Below are 18,430 nucleotides of genomic sequence, written 5' to 3'. Positions count from 1 at the left end.
ATAGCCCCAGCAGCGGACAGCTACAGCATGTCCGAAAAGGCAAAGACGCACACGTTCTTTTACGCTGCATGCATCTCTTGTCGGGCTGCGTTTCCGCGGGCGCAGAGCAAGCATTTATGCAAAGCCTGCGAATCCGAACGCGCCCAGGAGCCCTCCCCTGCAACCGCGACCAATGTGTCAAATTCCCCGGAGTGGGCCTGATCACTGTCAGTTCATTGCATCGCTCATGAGAGCAAGAGTCCCTTCAAGCCCCAGATAGGGGCAGGCACAGTGGCTCGCCGCCTTTAGAGGGAACCTCCACCTCACTAGAGCCTCCGGCCTGCAGGGGCCTGTCTCACTCCAGGCAGACCCGGAGGAAACTAATCCACACGGTGTCTCCCAGGCCATCCGGTGCCTTGGCATCCGTAAGTTCTGCTTCTCGCTCCCCGTCACCAGTGGTTGATAGCGAGCAGACCTCAGATTGCGACTCAGACGAGCCCCTTGACCTGGACTCTCCAGGGTCACGTGAAACAGTGGACAGCCTCATAGAAGCAGTCAATCAGAGCCTGGGGATTGAGGATGATCCCGCAGCGGCTACGGGGCATAAGGTGGCATTTAAACGAGTGAAGCGTCCGCACAGAATTTTTTCCTCTCACCCTGAGTTTGAGGACATAGTGCAGCGGCACAGAGAACGTCCAGACCGGCGTTTCTCGGTTCAAAAGGCACTCGAAACGAGGTATCCATTTGTTCCGGACCTCCGTAAAAAATGGATGGAATCCCCGATAGTGGATCCACTTGATAGTGGATCCACTTCGGCACTTGCTGCTGCCAATGCAATCTCTATCAGAAGAGCCCTGTGGTTGAGGACATGGTGAGCCGATTCTACTTCCAAGAAGTCCTTGACTTCCCTGCCTTATCAGTATGGCCGCCTATTTGGGGAAAAGTTGGATCAACTTATCTCAGACTCCACAGGAGGAAAGAGCGGGTTTCTCCCTCAACAAAAGGTTAAACCGCTTTTTCGTCACCCGGTTCAGGCACATTTTTGGGCTTTTCACAACCCCGGGTGGACTACGGGACCCAGTTCTGCCGCCCCAGGCTGCCCCAACCAGGATAGGGAGTGGCAGGTCTCATATAGAGCCAACCCATTGGGTAGAATGCGTGCTCAACAGGCCAGATCGAGGGGATCCAGATCCTAAAGATCATCGGCCAAATGACTCCGAGGTCTTTACCAGATGACACCAGCAAGGTGGGCGGCCGCCTACTGTTTTCACCACGTCTGGGCCAACGTCGCTCACGACGCATGGGTAAAAGAATTGGTGTCCTCAGGTTACAAAATGGAATTTATCAGAGACCCCACCCCCAAGACGTTTTTTTTTTCTTTCCCGGCTTCCCAGGGTAGATGCCCAGGCAAGGGCTCTATTGGGAGCTATCAAATTGCTCCAGCACAACGGAGTCATTATTCCAGTACCGGAACACGAAAGGGCTCAGGGTTTCTATTCCAACCTTTTTGCGGTTCCCAAAAAGGACGGGTCTGTCAGGCCTGTGTTGGACTTGAATCTTCTAAACAGATTCATCAGGATCAGACATTTCCGGATGGAGTCTCTCCGTTCAGTCATATCGGCCATGGAGCAGGGAGAATACTTGGCCTCAATAGACTTCCAGGATGCTTATCTGCATATTCCCATTTTTCCTCCTCATCAGAGGTTCCTACGCTTCGCCATCAACGGTCGACATTTTCAACTCGTAGCGCTACCCTTCGGGCTAGCCACGGCTCCCAGAGTGTTCACAAAGGTTATGGCTGTTGTCATGGCCATACTGCATTCTCGAGGCATAGTCGTCGTCGTCCGTTATCTGGACGACCTCTTGGTCAAGGGCCCGTCAATACGGGCATGCGAGGAAAATGTGAGCATCACGCTGGATACTCTTGCCCGCTTAGGGTGGTTGGTCAATGTGAAGAAGTCATCCCTTGTGCCAGCTCAGAAGATCTCCTTCTTAGGAATGATCTTCGACACTTGCCGAGGTTTGGTGATTCTCCCTCAGGAAAAGGTACTAGCTCTCCGGCAGGGAGTCCGGATACTTCGCCAACCAGTCCCTCATACCATCCAATCTGTGATGAGGATTCTAGGGAAAATGGTGGCAGCAATGGAAGCAATACCTTTCGCCCAGTTCCATCTTCGCCCCCTGCAGCACGCCCTCTTGTCAGCCTGGGGCAAGAACCCTTTTACGCTCGATCGGCGGTGTAGTCTGTCCTCTCAAGTCAGGCAATCGCTCGGATGGTGGATAACCAGTTCCTCTCTGACCCAGGGGAAATCCTTTCCCCAGACCATTGGCTGGTGGTGACAACCGACACCAGTCTCCTCGGCTGGGGAGCGGTGTTCCTCCACCACACAACCCAGGGACGGTGGTCGCCACAGGAGGCACGCCTCCCGATCAATTTATTGGAGATACAAGCAATCCGGCTGGCACTGCAGAAGTTTCATCACTTCCTAGAAAGCCGCCCTGTCCGAATTCAATCGGACAATGCCACGGCGGTGGCTTACATAAATCACCAAGGGGGCACTCGCAGCAGAGCAACCATGCGCGAGGTGGGGCACGTTCAGTGGGCCGAAGCAAACCACTCGGTGATTTTGGCAGTTTACATCCCGGGCGTGGAAAACTGGGCGGCAGACTTTCTCAGCCGGGAGGGTCTTGCGTCCGGAGAGTGGTCTCTACATCCTGAGGTCTTTCAGCAGATTTGTCAACGGTGGGGAACTCCGGATGTGGACTTGATGGCTTCCACAGTGAACGCCAAGGTGCCCACATATGTCGCTGTGGATGCGTTGGTTCTGCCATGGAACCAGTTTCGCCTCCCATATCTATTTCCCCCGCTACCACTACATCCGAGAGTCTTCAAGAAGATCAAGACTGAAGGGGTCCAGGCAATTCTGCTGGCCCCAGATTGGCGCTGTCGAGCGTGGTACGCAGATCTAATGCTGCTTCTCACTGACGTCCCTTGGCACCTACCAGAGCGCCCGGATCTGCTCTCTCAAGGGCCGATTTGCCACCCGAACTCAGGGGCCCTGCGTTTGACTGCATGGCCGTTGAATCTTGGATTCTAACCCAGGCAGAGTTCGGGAGCAAGGTGGTCGCTACAATGATTAGCGCCCGGAAGCCTGCTTCAGCACGAATTTACCACCACACTTGGAAGGTGTTCTTCGCTTGGTGTCGAGGCCACGGTGTGTCTCTGCTGAGATTTTCGATCCCCAACATCTTGGCTTTCCTCCAGTCGGTGCTAGACTCGGGCTTGGCCCCAAGTTCCCTCAGGAGACAAATATCGGCCTTATCCGTCCTGTTCCAGCGCAGAATTGCTACCAATTTGCAGGTGAAGACTTTCATCCAGGGAGTCTCCCACTTGGTACCTCCCTATAAGGCGCCTATGGACACCTGGGACCTTAACCTGGTCCTAAGTGTTCTGCAGGAAGCTCCTTTTGAACCGCTTCAGGATGTCTCTTTGAGGTACCTTTCCTGGAAAGTGGTGTTCCTAGTGGCCATCACTTCTCAGGCGGGTTTCAGAGCTGGTGGCCCTATCCTGCTGAGCTCCATTCATCACTTTCCATAAGGATAAGGTGGTGCTCAGACCAGCCCCTCCGTTTCTGCCAAAGGTCGTGTCCTCTTTTCACATTAATAAAGATGTTTTCTTGCCTTCATTTTCTCCAGCACCGTGTGGAAAAGGCTCTTCACACGTTAGACCTGGTAAGAGCCCTCCGGAGGTACGTGTCGAGGACGGCACCCTTTCGTCAGATGGACACGCTGTTCGTGCTCCCCGAAGGGCGCAGGAAGGGACTCGCTGCCTCAAAATCGACCATAGCCAGATGAATTCGTTTGACTATTATGGGGTCCTACCACATTAGAGGCACGCCGATTCCAGCAGGACTCTACTCGGGCAGTGGGCGCCTCTTGGGCACTTCGGCATCAGGCTTCGACGGAACAGGTTTGCAAGGCAGCAACCTGGTCCAGCCTGCACACATTTGCCAAACATTACAATATCCATACTCAGACCTCAGCGGATGCGAGCCTGGGTAGAAGGATTCTCCAAGCAGCGGTGGCGCACCTTAAAATAAGAGGTGCATGTAGGTTGGATCGGTGTGTTAACTCCCACCCAGGGACTGCTTTAGGACGTCCCACAGTCTGTGTCCCCCAATGAGGCGAAGGAGAAACATGGACTTTTGTGATAACTCACCGTAAAATCCTTTTCTCCGAGACGCTCATTGGGGGACACAGCACCCACCCTGATAGCCAGTAGGCTCTTGTTTTGTTTAAATTAATGTCTACTTATTTGATATGGGTGGTGTTTTCCTTTAGACATGTTCTACCTGTATTGAGGTTGATTTTGTTGTCCTCCTACTGCTTTGGTACCAAACTGATTTCCGCCCGCAATAGGGGCGAGGGTGTATACTCCAGAGGAGGAGCTAACCTTTTTTTTTTTTTCACTTAGTGTCAGCCTCCTAGTGGCAGAAGCATACACCCAGTCTGTGTCCCCCAATGAGCGTCTCGGAGAAAAGGATTTTACGGGGAGTTATCACAAAAATCCATGTTTCTCTGTTCTAGAGCTATGAATGCTGAGCTGTGTATAACCCCGCCCACAACACTGATTGGCTTCTTTCTGTGTACACTGTGTATAAGCAGCTTAAAATCAGTGGTGGAGGTGGGGTTGGATTACATGGCAGCATGTTTACTAATCCTCCAGTGATAATCTAAATGACACCGCTGGAATCAGGGTCTCTGTCTCTACATTATGATTTGCTCTGATTAGGTGGTAAAAAACTGATGACAGATTCTCTTTAAGACAGATCATTCAGTCATCTAGTACCCTGCTTTGGGTTATTGTCCCTCTTTAGTACTGATGTCTCTAGACACGGGGGTCTGGTTTGGTTGGTTTGAGAGACTTTGCATATTTTTTCCCATAGAGAATTGCCTTGAAAAGAAGTCTCCATATATAGTTTGGTCTCTTCAATGAGACGGTATTCCTCCATACCTTCCTATTGTAACTTCACAAACTTTGCTGTGGAGTCTGACACATTTTTAGTTGTCTACAACAGACAAATTTCATATTGTAAACTACATTTCCCATGAGCTTTAGCAAAGCCTAGACACTGCTAGAAATCCTGGCTCCATCCATTTCCATCCTTATATAAGCAAAAGCTATTGTAACGTGGCTGAGATCAGGTGCACAGGACGTGCGGGGAGCTCCCCGGAGGCTTCGGGAGACATGAACAATAACCTCACACCGCCAGTCATCTGCACAGTTTCCATCTACTAATGTGCTGCACAATATGTATAGTAACACTCTCAGGTATATGGACTTTACAGACCGGATCCAAACTCCCCAAGCTGCTGCCCCTTGTCCGTATCCAGCAACCCCACCCAAAATCTCTTACATAATATCTTGCATTATGTTATCCGGAGAGGATTCACTGGGCTTATAATGAGAGCTATGGAGAGTGATTTGTAGCCATGTTCATCTCCAGATGTTGGTTCGAGTTTGTGATTTATCTGAGTGGGAATTGTATCCCAGTGTATCCTGAGCTTCCTGATGCCCGACACCAGCTTGACTTTGGCCACCTCAGCAGGAGATACCACTTAAAGGGAGTCAGTCAGCACTGTCGGGAGCTTGGTGCACCTTCCCACCCTTTTTTTGTTTTCTCTCGACCACCCCATCTCGTTCCCCTGCCACCACCACCTCCTCCCTCACCCTTCATTTTTCTCCACGTTTCTTCCCCCCCCTGCTGTCCTCTCCACCTCCTTTTTTTTTTTTTCCTAATCCTGGACTGCCCATTTAAGATACTTTTGTGGCAGAATGAGCGTAACACCTAATTGTTAATTCTAGGCCATTTTCTGTAGAATTATATCACTGAACAGAACCCATGGGGACGTGGGTTCCAGATGGACTGTCTGTGTTTTTCATTCCATGATTTTTAATTGAACAGTAAGCACAAAAAATGTGTTTCATTGTTGTCCAGATCTGTACAATTCATTTCTCGCCCATGTATTTCAGCAAATTCAGTTACATTGACTGTAACATCCCACCGGATTACTGTTTCTCCATGTCTCAAAGTTTGCGGGGTTTTTTTTTTCATTGAAAACTGTTGAATGGGGTACTGCCATTATAAATCAAAGGATTAGAAGTTGTGACAAAAACACAAGTCCCCAGAATGAGTGCACTCAGGTCAAAGAACTGAACAACTCAGCTGCTGCACAACCTCTTCTTGAATGGTTGCGTCTAGTGTTTCTGCAGCAGCCGGGCCAGAGAGGTAGTATCAGGCGCTTCTGCATCAGCAGCCCGGCCCGAGGGGGGCGTCGTGCGCTTCTGCATCAGCAGCCCGGCCCGAGGGGGGCGTCGTGCGCTTCTGCATCAGCAGCCCGGCCCGAGGGGGGCGTCGTGCGCTTCTGCATCAGCAGCCCGGCCCGAGGGGGGCGTCGTGCGCTTCTGCATCAGCAGCCCGGCCCGAGGGGGGCGTCGTGCGCTTCTGCATCAGCAGCCCGGCCCGAGGGGGGCGTCGTGCGCTTCTGCATCAGCAGCCCGGCCCGAGGGGGGCGTCGTGCGCTTCTGCATCAGCAGCCCGGCCCGAGGGGGGCGTCGTGCGCTTCTGCATCAGCAGCCCGGCCCGAGGGGGGCGTCGTGCGCTTCTGCATCAGCAGCCCGGCCCGAGGGGGGCGTCGTGCGCTTCTGCATCAGCAGCCCGGCCCGAGGGGGGCGTCGTGCGCTTCTGCATCAGCAGCCCGGCCCGAGGGGGGCGTCGTGCGCTTCTGCATCAGCAGCCCGGCCCGAGGGGGGCGTCGTGCGCTTCTGCATCAGCAGCCCGGCCCGAGGGGGGCGTCGTGCGCTTCTGCATCAGCAGCCCGGCCCGAGGGGGGCGTCGTGCGCTTCTGCTTCAGCAGCTGGGCCAGAGAGGTAGAATCAGGCGCTTCTGCATCAGCAGCCGGGCCAGAGGGGGGCGTCGTGCACTTCTGCTTCAGCAGCTGGGCCAGAGAGGTAGAATAAGGTGCTTCTGCATGAGCAGCCAGGATCGAGAGGGGAGTTGGGCTTCTGCATCTGCAGCCAGGCCTGAGGGTATCGTTGGGTGCTCCTGCATCAGCAGCCAGGCCCGAGGGGAGTGTCGGGCACTTCTGCGCCATCCAGAAGGAGCACATCACACTAAAATACTGGTTCAAACAGGTTTTTACATTATTTACAGACCCATCAGTGAAGCAACTATTGATACATGTTGTATACAGGTGGTGAAGATACAGCACAGCAGCAGTTTCATCTGCTCTCCTCCTTTTCCACCAATTGTCAATCAGCCATTTGCTGGACATTTTGCTCCTGATCATGCACTAATTCAGGTAATCGGTATAATATTTGATCTTTCATCCATTTTATTGCACCGTGTTCAGCTATCATTGAGTTTTATATTCTCTCATATAAAGCAATAATCCAGGGAACAAACTACCATGTGGAAGTGCATTGAGCAGCAGGGTGGTGAACTGGTAAAAGGGGAAAAAAAAATCTTTTAAATCTGCCTGAGCGAGTGTGAACAAGCTGAGTGTGACCTGAGCGTAAGTGCGAACTGTGGTAAGTGTGTGACTTGAGATTCAGTGAAGAGGTGTTTGGAAAACCTATAACAAATACCCGTGTGAGTTGCTGAATTGTAGGTTGCTGAGTGCTTTCTATCTGTTCAATTTTTGGGGGGCTTGGGGGCTTGTTTAACCTATTTTTTCTCTACAGGGTTAATCTCTTATTTTACTATCTGTGTTTTTAAGGGTTAACTATATTGCATTTAAATCTTGGTGTAACTATATTCACAAGGGGTTAATTAAGGGTGGGAGTTCATAATTAAGGGGCAGCTGGTTGGGGCTCAACTCCTTTTGGAAGTGCATTGAGCAGCAGGGTGGTGTACTGGTAAGGGGGGGAAAATAAAAAATCTTTTTAAATCTTCTGCCTGAGCGATTGTGAACAAGCGGAGTGTGACCTGAGCGTAAGTGCGAACTGTGGTAAGTGTGTGACTTGAGATTCAGTGACTTTTGGATTCAGGGAGTTTCCAAGGGAGGTATTACTGAATTGCTGTTATATTTTATTAATACTTTTTATTTTTGCTTATCTTATTGTCTGGTGCAATCCCCATTAGGATGTGCTCCACTATTACCAATGCCATTCAGTGCATGTCTTGCCGCATGTATGAAATCCTTGAACAACCGGTCGAGGGTGCATACTGCTGTGCGAGATGTGAGCACGTTGTGCATTTGGAAGCCCAGATACTGGATCTAAATGTGCAGCTGGCAACACTGAGATCCATAGACAATATGGAAAGGAGTCTTCTGCTCACTGAGCAGACGCTCAATGGGATAGATGGGGGGGATGCTAGGTTGGTGCTGCAGGACAATGAAGCAGCTAGCTGGGTGACAGAAGGCGAGGCAGAGGGAAGAGCACCAGGGAGGCTAGTCCTGATCTGGCACACCCCAATAAGGCTAGTTTCACATTTGCGTTTCAGGGCGCAGCGACGGCCGCCGCTAAGCCCCGTCCCCTGCCCCGCCCCTACGATAGCTCCGCCTCCGTGCACATGACGCTGCATGCATCATGCGTCCCCTATCTTTATCACTGAGGACGCAGGCCGTGCACAGTATGCGTTTGGCGGCACCTGCTTCCTTTTGACGGTGCGCCGAGCGCTACCAAATTACAACAGGTTGCGTTTGGCGCTGGTCGGCGCACCGTCAAAAGGACCCAGGCGCCGCCAAAACGCATACTGCGCACGGCCTGCGTCCTCAGTGATAAAGATAGGGGACGCATGCAGCGTCATGCGCCCGGAGGTGGAGCTATTGGAGGGGACGTGGCAGGGCGGGGCTTAGCGGCGGCCGTGCGCAGGCCGTCGCTGCGCCCTGAAACGCAAATGTGAAACTAGCCTTAGTTTGCTAAGTTGGCAGATGAGGGGAGTGTTAGTGCAAGAGTAGCACTGCTGCAGCAAGGCATGTCCTCTGAAAGCCGGAGGAGTGTCTGCTCCAGTAAGGGGGGAAATAGGAGAGCAGGGCAGGCCAGACAGGTTCTGGTAGTGGGAGACTCAATTAGGGGAACAGATAAGGCAATCTGTCACAAACACAGGGATCGTCGAACAGTGTGCTGCCTACTTGGCGCTCGAGTCCGACACATCGCTGATCGGGTTGACAGATTACTGGGAGGGGCTGGTGAGGATCCAGCGGTCATGGTGTACATTGGCACAAATGACAAAGTTAGAGGTAGGTGGAAGGTCCTTAAAGATGATTTCAGGGAATTAGGCTGTAAGCTTAAAGCAAGGACCTCCAAGGTGGTATTTTCGGAAATACTTCCTGTACCACGTGCCACGCCAGAGAGGCAACGGGAGATTAGGGAGGTTAATAAGTGGCTCAGGAATTGGTGTAGGAAGGAGAGGTTTGGGTTCCTGCAGAACTGGGCCGACTTCTCAGTTGGCTACAGGTTCTACGCTAGGGACGGGCTGCACCTCAATGGGGAGGGTGCAGCTGTGCTGGGGGAGAAAATGGCTACGAGGTTGGAGGAGTGTTTAAACTAGGGACGGGGGGGAGGGTATTCCTTTTATAGGAGGGGAAGACAGTGCAGATAGAGACCTGGGCACAAATAATGAAATTGGGGGTGGGAGTGGGGTTAGAACAGTTAATAATTTAAGAAAGAATAGAGGTACAGAGAGATACATAAAGTGCATGTATACTAATGCCAGAAGCCTCGCCAACAAAATGGAGGAATTGGAGTTAATGTTGTTGGAACATAATTATGACATGGTGGGGATATCTGAGACATGGCTGGCCGAGAGCCACGACTGGGCGGTTAATTTACCGGGCTATAGTCTGTTCAGAAATGACCGTACAAATAAGCGAGGGGGAGGCGTGTTTATATGTAAAATCATCCTTAAAACCCATCCTTCGTGATAATATATATGAATCTAATGAAAATGTAGAGATAAGGTGAGGGGGGAAAAATAATAAATTACTGATAGAGGTTTGTTATAAGTCTCCAAAAATAATGGAAGCAACAGAGAATATCCTCATAAAGCAAATAGATGAAGCTGCGACTCAAGGAGAAGTCATTATTATGGGGGACTTCAACTACCCTGAAATACATTGGGGAACCGAAACCTGCAGTTCCAGCAAAAGTAACAGGTTTTTGACAACTATGAGAGACAATTACCTTTCACAACTGGTTCCGGACCCAGCAAGAGGGGGGGCACTGCTAGACCTAATATTAACCAACAGGCCAGACTGCATATCAAATGTAAGGGTTGGGGGTGACTTGGGTAATAGTGATCACAAATATTAATAAGTTTTCAGGTATCCTTTAATAAGATGTGTAGTAGAGGGGTTACAAGGACACTAAACTTCAGGAAAGCAAATTTCCAACGGATGAGAGATGATCTAGGTGCAATTAACTGGGACGATATCCTGAGACATAAAAATACACAAAGAAAATGGGAGACGTTTATTAGCATCCTGAATAGGACCTGTGCACAATATATACCGTATGGGAATAAACATGGGAGAAATAGGAGGAAACCACTATGGCTACATAGAGCTGTAAGGGCTGCAATAAGAGATAAACATAAAGCATTTAGAGAATCAAAGCAAGTAGGTAGTGATGAGGCATTAACTAAATACAGAAGATTAAATAAATTCTGTAAAAAGCAAATGAAGACAGCAAAGATTGAGACAGAGAGACTCATTGCCAGAGAAAGTAAAAATAATCCCAAAATATTCTTTAACTACGTAAATAGTTTAGAAGCTAAAAAATGATAGTGTTGGGCCCCTTAAAAAATAGTCTGGGTGAAATGGTGGATGAGGATGAGGAAAAAGCCAATATGCTAAATGACTTTTTTTCAACCGTATTTACACAAGAAAATCCCATGACGGATAACATGATCAGGGATAAAAATTCTCCATTAAATGTCACCTGCTTAACCCAGCAGGAAGTCTAAAAATCACTAAAATTGACAAATCCCCCGGCCCGGACGGGATACACCCCCGAGTACTGCAGGAATTAAGCACAGTCATAGACCATTATTTTTAATCTTTAAAGATTCCATAATAGGGTCTGTACCACAGGACTGGCGTATAGCAAATGTGGTGCCAATATTCAAAAAGGGGACAAAAACTGAATTTGGAAATTATAGGCCAGTAAGTTTAACCTCAACTGTGGGTAAAATCCTGGAGGGTTTTCTAAGAGATACAATACTGGAGTATCTGGAGAAGAATAACCTCATGACCCAATATCAACATGGGTTTACAAGGGACCATTCCTGTCAGATTAATCTGATAAGCTTTTATGAAGAGGTACAGTTGTGGCCAAAAGTATTGACACCCCTGCAATTCCGTCAGAATACTCAGTTTCTTCCTGAAAATGATTGCAAACACAAATACTTTGGTATTATTATCTTCATTTAATTTGTCTTAAATGAAAAAACACAAAAAGAATTGTCCTAAAGCCAAATTGGATATTATTCCACACCAAACATAAAAAAGAGGGTGGACAAAAGTATTGGCACTGTTCGAAAAATCATGTGATGCTTCTCTAATTTGTGTAATTAACAGCACCTGTAACTTACCTGTGGCACCTAACAGGTATTGGCAATAACTAAATCACACTTGCAGCCAGTTGACATGATTAAAGTTGACTCATCCTCTGTCCTTGTGTGTACCACATTGAGCATGGAGAAAAGAAAGACGACCAAAGAACTGTCTGAGGACTTGAGAAACCAAATTGTGAGGAAGCATGAGCAATCTCAAGGCTACAAGTCCATCTCCAAAGACCTGAATGTTCCTGTGTCTACCGTGCGAAGTGTCATCAAGAAGTTTAAAGCCCATGGCACTGTGGCTAACCTCCCTAGATGTGGACGGAAAAGAAAAATTGACAAGAGATTTCAACGCAAGATTGTGCGGATGTTGGATAAAGAACCTCAACTAACATCCAAACAAGTTCAAGCTGCCCTGCAGTCCGAGGGTACAACAGTGTCAACCCGTACTATCTGTCGGCGTCTGAATGAAAAGGGACTGTATGGTAGGAGACCCAGGAAGACCCCACTTCTTACCCCGAGACATAAAAAAGCCAGGCTGGAGTTTGCCAAAACTTACCTGAAAAAGCCTAAAACGTTTTGGAAGAATGTTCTCTGGTCAGATGAGACAAAAGTAGAGCTTTTTGGGCAAAGGCATCAACATAGAGTTTACAGGAGAAAAAAGAGGCATTCAAAGAAAAGAACACTGTCCCTACTGTCAAACATGGCGGAGGTTCCCTGATGTCTTGGGGTTGCTTTGCTGCCTCTGGCACTGGACTGCTTGACCGTGTGCAGGGTATTATGAAGTCTGAAGACTACCAACAAATTTTGCAGCATAATGTAGGGCCCAGTGTTAGAAAGCTGGGTCTCCCTCAGAGGTCATGGGGTCTTCCAGCAGGACAATGACCCAAAACACTTCAAAAAGCACTAGAAAATGGTTTGAGAGAAAGCATTGGAGACTTCTAAGGTGGCCAGCAATGAGTCCAGACCTGAATCCCATAGAACACCTGTGGAGATTTCTAAAAATGGCAGTTTGGAGAAGGCACCCTTCAAATATCAGGCACCTGGAGCAGTTTGCCAAACAAGAATGGTCTAAAATTCCAGCAGAGCATTGTAAGAAACTCATTGATGGTTACCGGAAGCGGTTGGTCGCAGTTATTTTGGCTAAAGGTTGTGCAACCAAGTATTAGGCTGAGGGTGCCAATACTTTTGTCTGGGCCATTTTTGGAGTTTTGTGTGAAATGATCAATGTTTTGCTTTTTGCTTCATTCTCTTTTGTGTTTTTTCATTTAAGACAAATTAAATGAAGATAATACCAAAGAATTTGTGTTTGCAATCATTTTCAGGAAGAAACTGAGTATTATCTGATAGAATTGCCGGGGTGTCAATACTTTTGGCCACAACTGTATATACCGTAGTTCCCGTAAAAACTAAATTCTTTATTAGTCAATATCTATAAAAAAACACCAATCCAGTGAAAATGTATATATCTAAATATACCAAAAATAGACCTTGCCTAACAGATACCCTAAAATATGCCTATGATGTTCCCTACCTGACTGTGGAGGTTGGCACCCTAAAAGAAACAATTTTTTTGGTGCCCCCACTCAGCGCAGGCTATCCCTCACTCCCCTAGTATACCCTACTATAAAAGGTGGGAAAACAATATAACATAGGGCGGAGATGATGAGTCTTTGAACTAATAAGGTATCTTGTAGGTTATAACAAAAAAACCTGATTCATGATGCTACTCCATTTAATATACTCCAGTAATTCAAAAGGAATGGCCAATCACAGTCCTGGTATAATATAAGAGGAAAAATAACAACTATTACAATCTGACAATCAAAAATAGCAATGACATGAGACATATAGCATTGATGCAATTTCAAATGTTGGTTGCTTCAAACAATCAATGATAGATTAGGGGCACAAATTAATTAGGCTCACTTGCCTCCAGTGCCAGATATGATCTATACATCATGCCCACAAACCGACAAACCAATCATAGGTGCATAGGTAGTCTCACAATGATAATGGCAACACCATTCAATTAGTGTAAACAGGCAATACATTTAAATTCATGTTATAAAGATTTTCAGATAAGTTACTCCATGCAGAGGTTTTATTTATCATTTCACAGGTGCACCCCGACGCGTTTCCCCATAAATAACATGGTTCATCAGGAGGTTGGACAGAAGAGAAGTGGATGCTGGGTGCCATAGTAGATGATGACATGCCACAGCAAACAGCTAGTGGACTTAAATAACAACCACCCCAGATAAGCGCCACAATAGGCTCCACCCACCCAATCGCTGGCGGAATGAAACCAGGTCAAAAGTTATGCCGCAATAGGAATAAAGGTTTGTCTCACCCTCCAAGCACAAGACTCTGCCTAATTTCCGGTGTATTCATTCCTGTGTCCCAGTCTGCGGGGTTAGACCAAATCTCCCGCTTAACCGGAAGTAACCTGTGCTCCACGTTGTGGAACGCATAGCTCGTTTCCGTCCCACATCTTCTGGGTACCCAGTGTATTCAGGGCCCGGTATACAAACGTCACGTCCTGTCAATAGCTACGGGACAATGGTCATATGATGCATTACAATGCGCTGTATATTTAGGATACCATACAGCGCTACTAGGGTCACTGCATAAGGCATTAGTTATTTTAGAAGAGGAATAAGACCCAAAGCAGCATAAGAAAAATACATTAAACAAATCAGATAACATGAATGCAAAAATTATACCAATATACAACCCTTAATAGGGACATGTAGAAAACCTGTATATGTATGTTTAAATCATATCAAACTATCAATATTGTGGAAGACTCCAGACCAGGTATATGTAATCAAATAAAGCATTCATAAGATAGACACTCATTCAGTCCCTTTGGAGAGAGAGATTGTAACCTGAATATCCATTCAGCCTCACGTTTCAAGATCAGCCTATCCAAATCTCCTCCTCTGATTTTAGGCTTCGCCAGCTTCACCATAGTGAATGTTATGTCAGATAATCGACCAGCATGGATTTCATTGATATGGCGGGCCACTGGCGTATCTCTCTTGTTCTTTGTCATATCGGTGTTCACAAACCCTCAATTCCCTCTGTTTTTCCAATGTAGTCCATGGGACAGGTACAGGTAGCCTTTTATACCATCCCTGTGGACGTACAATTACCAAAATCTCTGATGGAAAATGTCCTGCCATTGGCCGCACTACAAATGGTTTTCCCTTGAGTCATCATATTACATCTGGAGCAATTGCCACACCTATAGAACCCCACAGGTCTTCTATCAAGCCAGGTTCCAGTTTTGTCCGGTCTTTGATAAAGACTATGGACCAACCGGTACCCAGTCAATCGACCCCCTCCTGTACGTCACACTGGGTTTGTGCGAAATGAATTTGCTAACATTTGGGTCTGCTAGCAAAACCCCCCCCCCCCCCCCCAATGTTTTTTGAGAACCTGATAGACCCTCTCTGAATGCCCATCAAAGGTACCAATGAACCTCGCAAAATCACCCTGGTCCTCCTTATGTACTTGATTTTTACTGAGAAGTGTCTCCCTATTAACAGAGAAGGCATGATCCAGGGGTCCATCCAAAGCACTGCGTGGATAACCTCTCCTCCTGAATCTACTAATATAACGATCACTTGATTGCCTTTTGAAGGTACTCGGGTCCGAGCAGTTCCTTCTAATCCGAAGGAACTGCCCCTTCGGTATTCTTTTTTTAGAGCAGGACTGGATGATGGCTAGTCCATCTAAGATGACGATTAGTTGCAGTGGGTTTCCTATATGTGCAAGTACATATTCTCCCATCATCCTCTTTCGCAATGGTCAAGTTTAAGAAATTGATGCTCCGTGTATGGCATTCTGAAGTGAGCCATAGGCCAGTATCATTCTTGTTGATATCCTCAACAAAACGGGTGAATCCCTCTTCTGGGCCAGGCCAGAAGACCAATATTTCATCAATATATGTGGCCCAGAGGGAAATATAAGGACTCCACCAACCTTCCACTTCCCCCAAAAAAATATGGGTTTCCTCCCACCAGCCCAGGAAGATACTTGCGTACGTGGGAGCCCAAGGGCTCCCCATCGCAGTCCCCCTGAGCTGGTGGAAGTACTTGTTGTCAAACAGGAAGTAGTTATTGGTGAGGGTGAACCGAAGGAGCCCCTCTACAAAAACATTGTGCTCCCGGCATTCCACCGATCTAGTCTTCAGGAAGTGAGCAATGGCTTTTATACCAAAATCATGTGGGATACTACTATACAGAGCCTCCACGTCGATTGAGGCAACCAGCGTGTTGGCCTCCACAGTTATCCCCTCCAAAATAAACAAAAGATGGGAAGTATCGCGTACATATGAGGGGAGGGACAGAACAGAGGGTCTAAGTATCCGATCCAGATATATACCTGAGTTTTGCGTTAGAGTCAATCCCTGAAACGATAGGGCGGCCCTTTAATGGATCCAAGCCCTTATGCACCTTAGGTAAAGCATAAAAAGTTGATATCACTGGATTATACGGTGCCATAAATTTAAACTCCTTCTCTGATAAAAGGCCCTTGCCCCTTCCAGAATCTCCATTCGCCTCCTCTTATACAATTGGGTTGGGTCCCCCTGTAAAATCTCATATATATTGGAGTCATGTAGCAATTGATGACACATTTTGAGATATACCGGATGATCCATAAGGACCAATTTTCCACCCTTATCGGATGCTTTTATAGTAAGGTCCCTATTACTCTCAAGATTCTCGAGGGCCCGTCTCTCTCCATAGGAGAGATTAAGTGAACCCTGTTGATTTCTACATGAGATCTTACATGGGTCAGCCTCCACCAACTTCATGAAAATGTCCACACTAGTGGTTTCAGTGGTGGGTGGCATTCTTGTACTCCTGGTTTTGAGATCAATAAAGGGACCGTTACCCCTTAATTGGGTGTTGTTCATTCAGGAGACTGGTCGGCGCCTGAAAACAGTCCAAATCCTCCTCAGGTAACCCTAATCTTTTGCATTGCTCTAAATCATGCTTTTGAAAAAACAACTTCCACTTAAGATTACGTCCAAATAAATTTAGGTCCTTAACCCAGCCAAAACAGTTAAATGAATTTGTCGGTACAAAGTTAAAACCCTTTCTCAAAACCGAGAAATCATCATCTGAGGGTACATACGATGAAAGGTTAATTATCTAGTCCTGATCTATTGGGGTCTCCTCAGATCGTATCCCATCAAAGGGCCCCAGTCCAAAAAAGATTGTGAGGATCCAGAAGCAGAACGTCCAATATTTGTACCCAAATTTAACTGGGCACCCCTCCCATTTCCTCTTTGCCTGTGGTGGTTTCTCGGTACACGCCATTTACCCCGTGTATGCCTACCCCTCCCCTGGTAGTTGGCAAAGCTGTCAGTCCGTTCTGTTAGATGCATCTATATCTGATGATGATACCTCAACTGGAGTCCCAACTTGATACTCATAAGCCTTATTCTCTTTAAATTCACCAAGATCCCGCAAGAATTGAGTATGCTTACGGTCCTTGAGATTAGATTGAAATTTTTCAACTGATGTTTGTAGAATTTTCTCATGTCTGACAGTCAGGATCTGATTTAAATTTCATTGAGTTTTTACCCTGTGAAATGTCCCTTCACCTTATCCAGTGATCTGGTATCACATGACTACAGGTGTCAGTGCATGGTATGAAGTCTTCATATAATGTGGGCTTTCTAGATGCTTTTTGTTAATTTGTGTAATTGCTTCCAATCTGCCCACCCTACCCCTGCATCCCCTTTCCGTTAACAGGTATATTTTATAGACCAAATATAAACACATTCCGGTTCTTCGCATTTTATGATAGTCTTTGAATGTATCATGTTAGGACTGGATATTGGAGGATGAATTTTAAAATAATTTTTATAAAATAAGTGTGTATCACTCCAACGTGGCTTAATCTATACATCTGTATGATATACCATGTTACGGTCACCCACAGTCAGTAGTAATGAGCTAATACATACAGAAGGTGTAGCATAGAGCATACTCGGCCAGCCCCCTAAACACGCCCATGAGGAACTCAAGCATCACTAGTGCTTGTAAGGACGCCAACAGCTATACCTTGGTCAGTATATTTCCATACGTGGCCGGGTCAATAACAAAATCCTAGCTAATACTGTCTCTAAATGTATCATGCCCAGTATGTAATAAATCTTGTAATGTGTATTGTGTAATATACTGATTATTTCTATTTGCCCTCCTCCAGCCATGAAGGCAGATCGCAGACGTTTAAAATCAGAAAAAGCAGACTTGGTAAGCCAAATGGAACAGTTATATTCAACCCTGGAGAGCCGAGAGGAGCAACTGCGGGATTTTATCCGAAATTATGAGCAACATAGAAAGGTAGGAGTAACTACCCCCGACAGTAACCACCTGCACAGAACAGTAGTTAAATATTTTGCGTCCACGCTCTCCTCCAACTCCACTGGAATTTTGCTTCCATCCGATCCATATATTTTAAGACTGTGAACATATGTTTAGGGTCCATTGTATGTGATGGCACGGTACCCAGTATCTCAGTGTTTGCAGTGAAGTGTGGTGGACACCTTGCTATGGAGAGCATTGACCGTGCTGCCTTCCTATTGTCAATGTATAAATTATGTAGCCATGCTGCCTTTGGTCTCTAGCTCAGGGAGCCGAGTCCTTTTCTTTGGGTCTTCAAATTGTTGTGGGTTGCATTTCTACATCTCTGATGGTACTGCATCCGTGTCTCTGAACTGTGAAGGCACTGGTATTTCTGCCTGCAAATAATCTAGGCATAGATAGTACTACATCCTTGTATCTCTCTGTAAACTGTGAAGGCACTAGTATTTCTGCTTGTAAAAAATCTAGGCTCAGATTGTACTGCATCCTTGTTTCTCTCTT

General features: G+C 47.1%; 1 protein-coding gene across 8 annotated transcripts in view; it reads left to right on the top strand.

Moving 5' to 3' along the window:
• Positions 1-18,430, top strand: part of KAZN (kazrin, periplakin interacting protein) — a 901,428-nt gene that overhangs the window by 822,080 nt on the left and 60,918 nt on the right. For all 8 annotated transcript variants that reach the window (XM_073585543.1, XM_073585542.1, XM_073585547.1 and 5 more), the window contains one exon: positions 17,772-17,908. In XM_073585543.1, the coding sequence (XP_073441644.1) occupies positions 17,772-17,908 (137 nt within the window). The remainder of the gene's footprint in view (positions 1-17,771; positions 17,909-18,430) is intronic.

Source organism: Dendrobates tinctorius, unplaced genomic scaffold (genome assembly GCF_039654945.1).
Source record: "Dendrobates tinctorius isolate UK_male_01 unplaced genomic scaffold, ASM3965494v1 ptg000086l, whole genome shotgun sequence".
NCBI lineage: Eukaryota > Metazoa > Chordata > Amphibia > Anura > Dendrobatidae > Dendrobates > Dendrobates tinctorius.
This window is presented reverse-complemented; position numbering and strand designations above follow the sequence as displayed.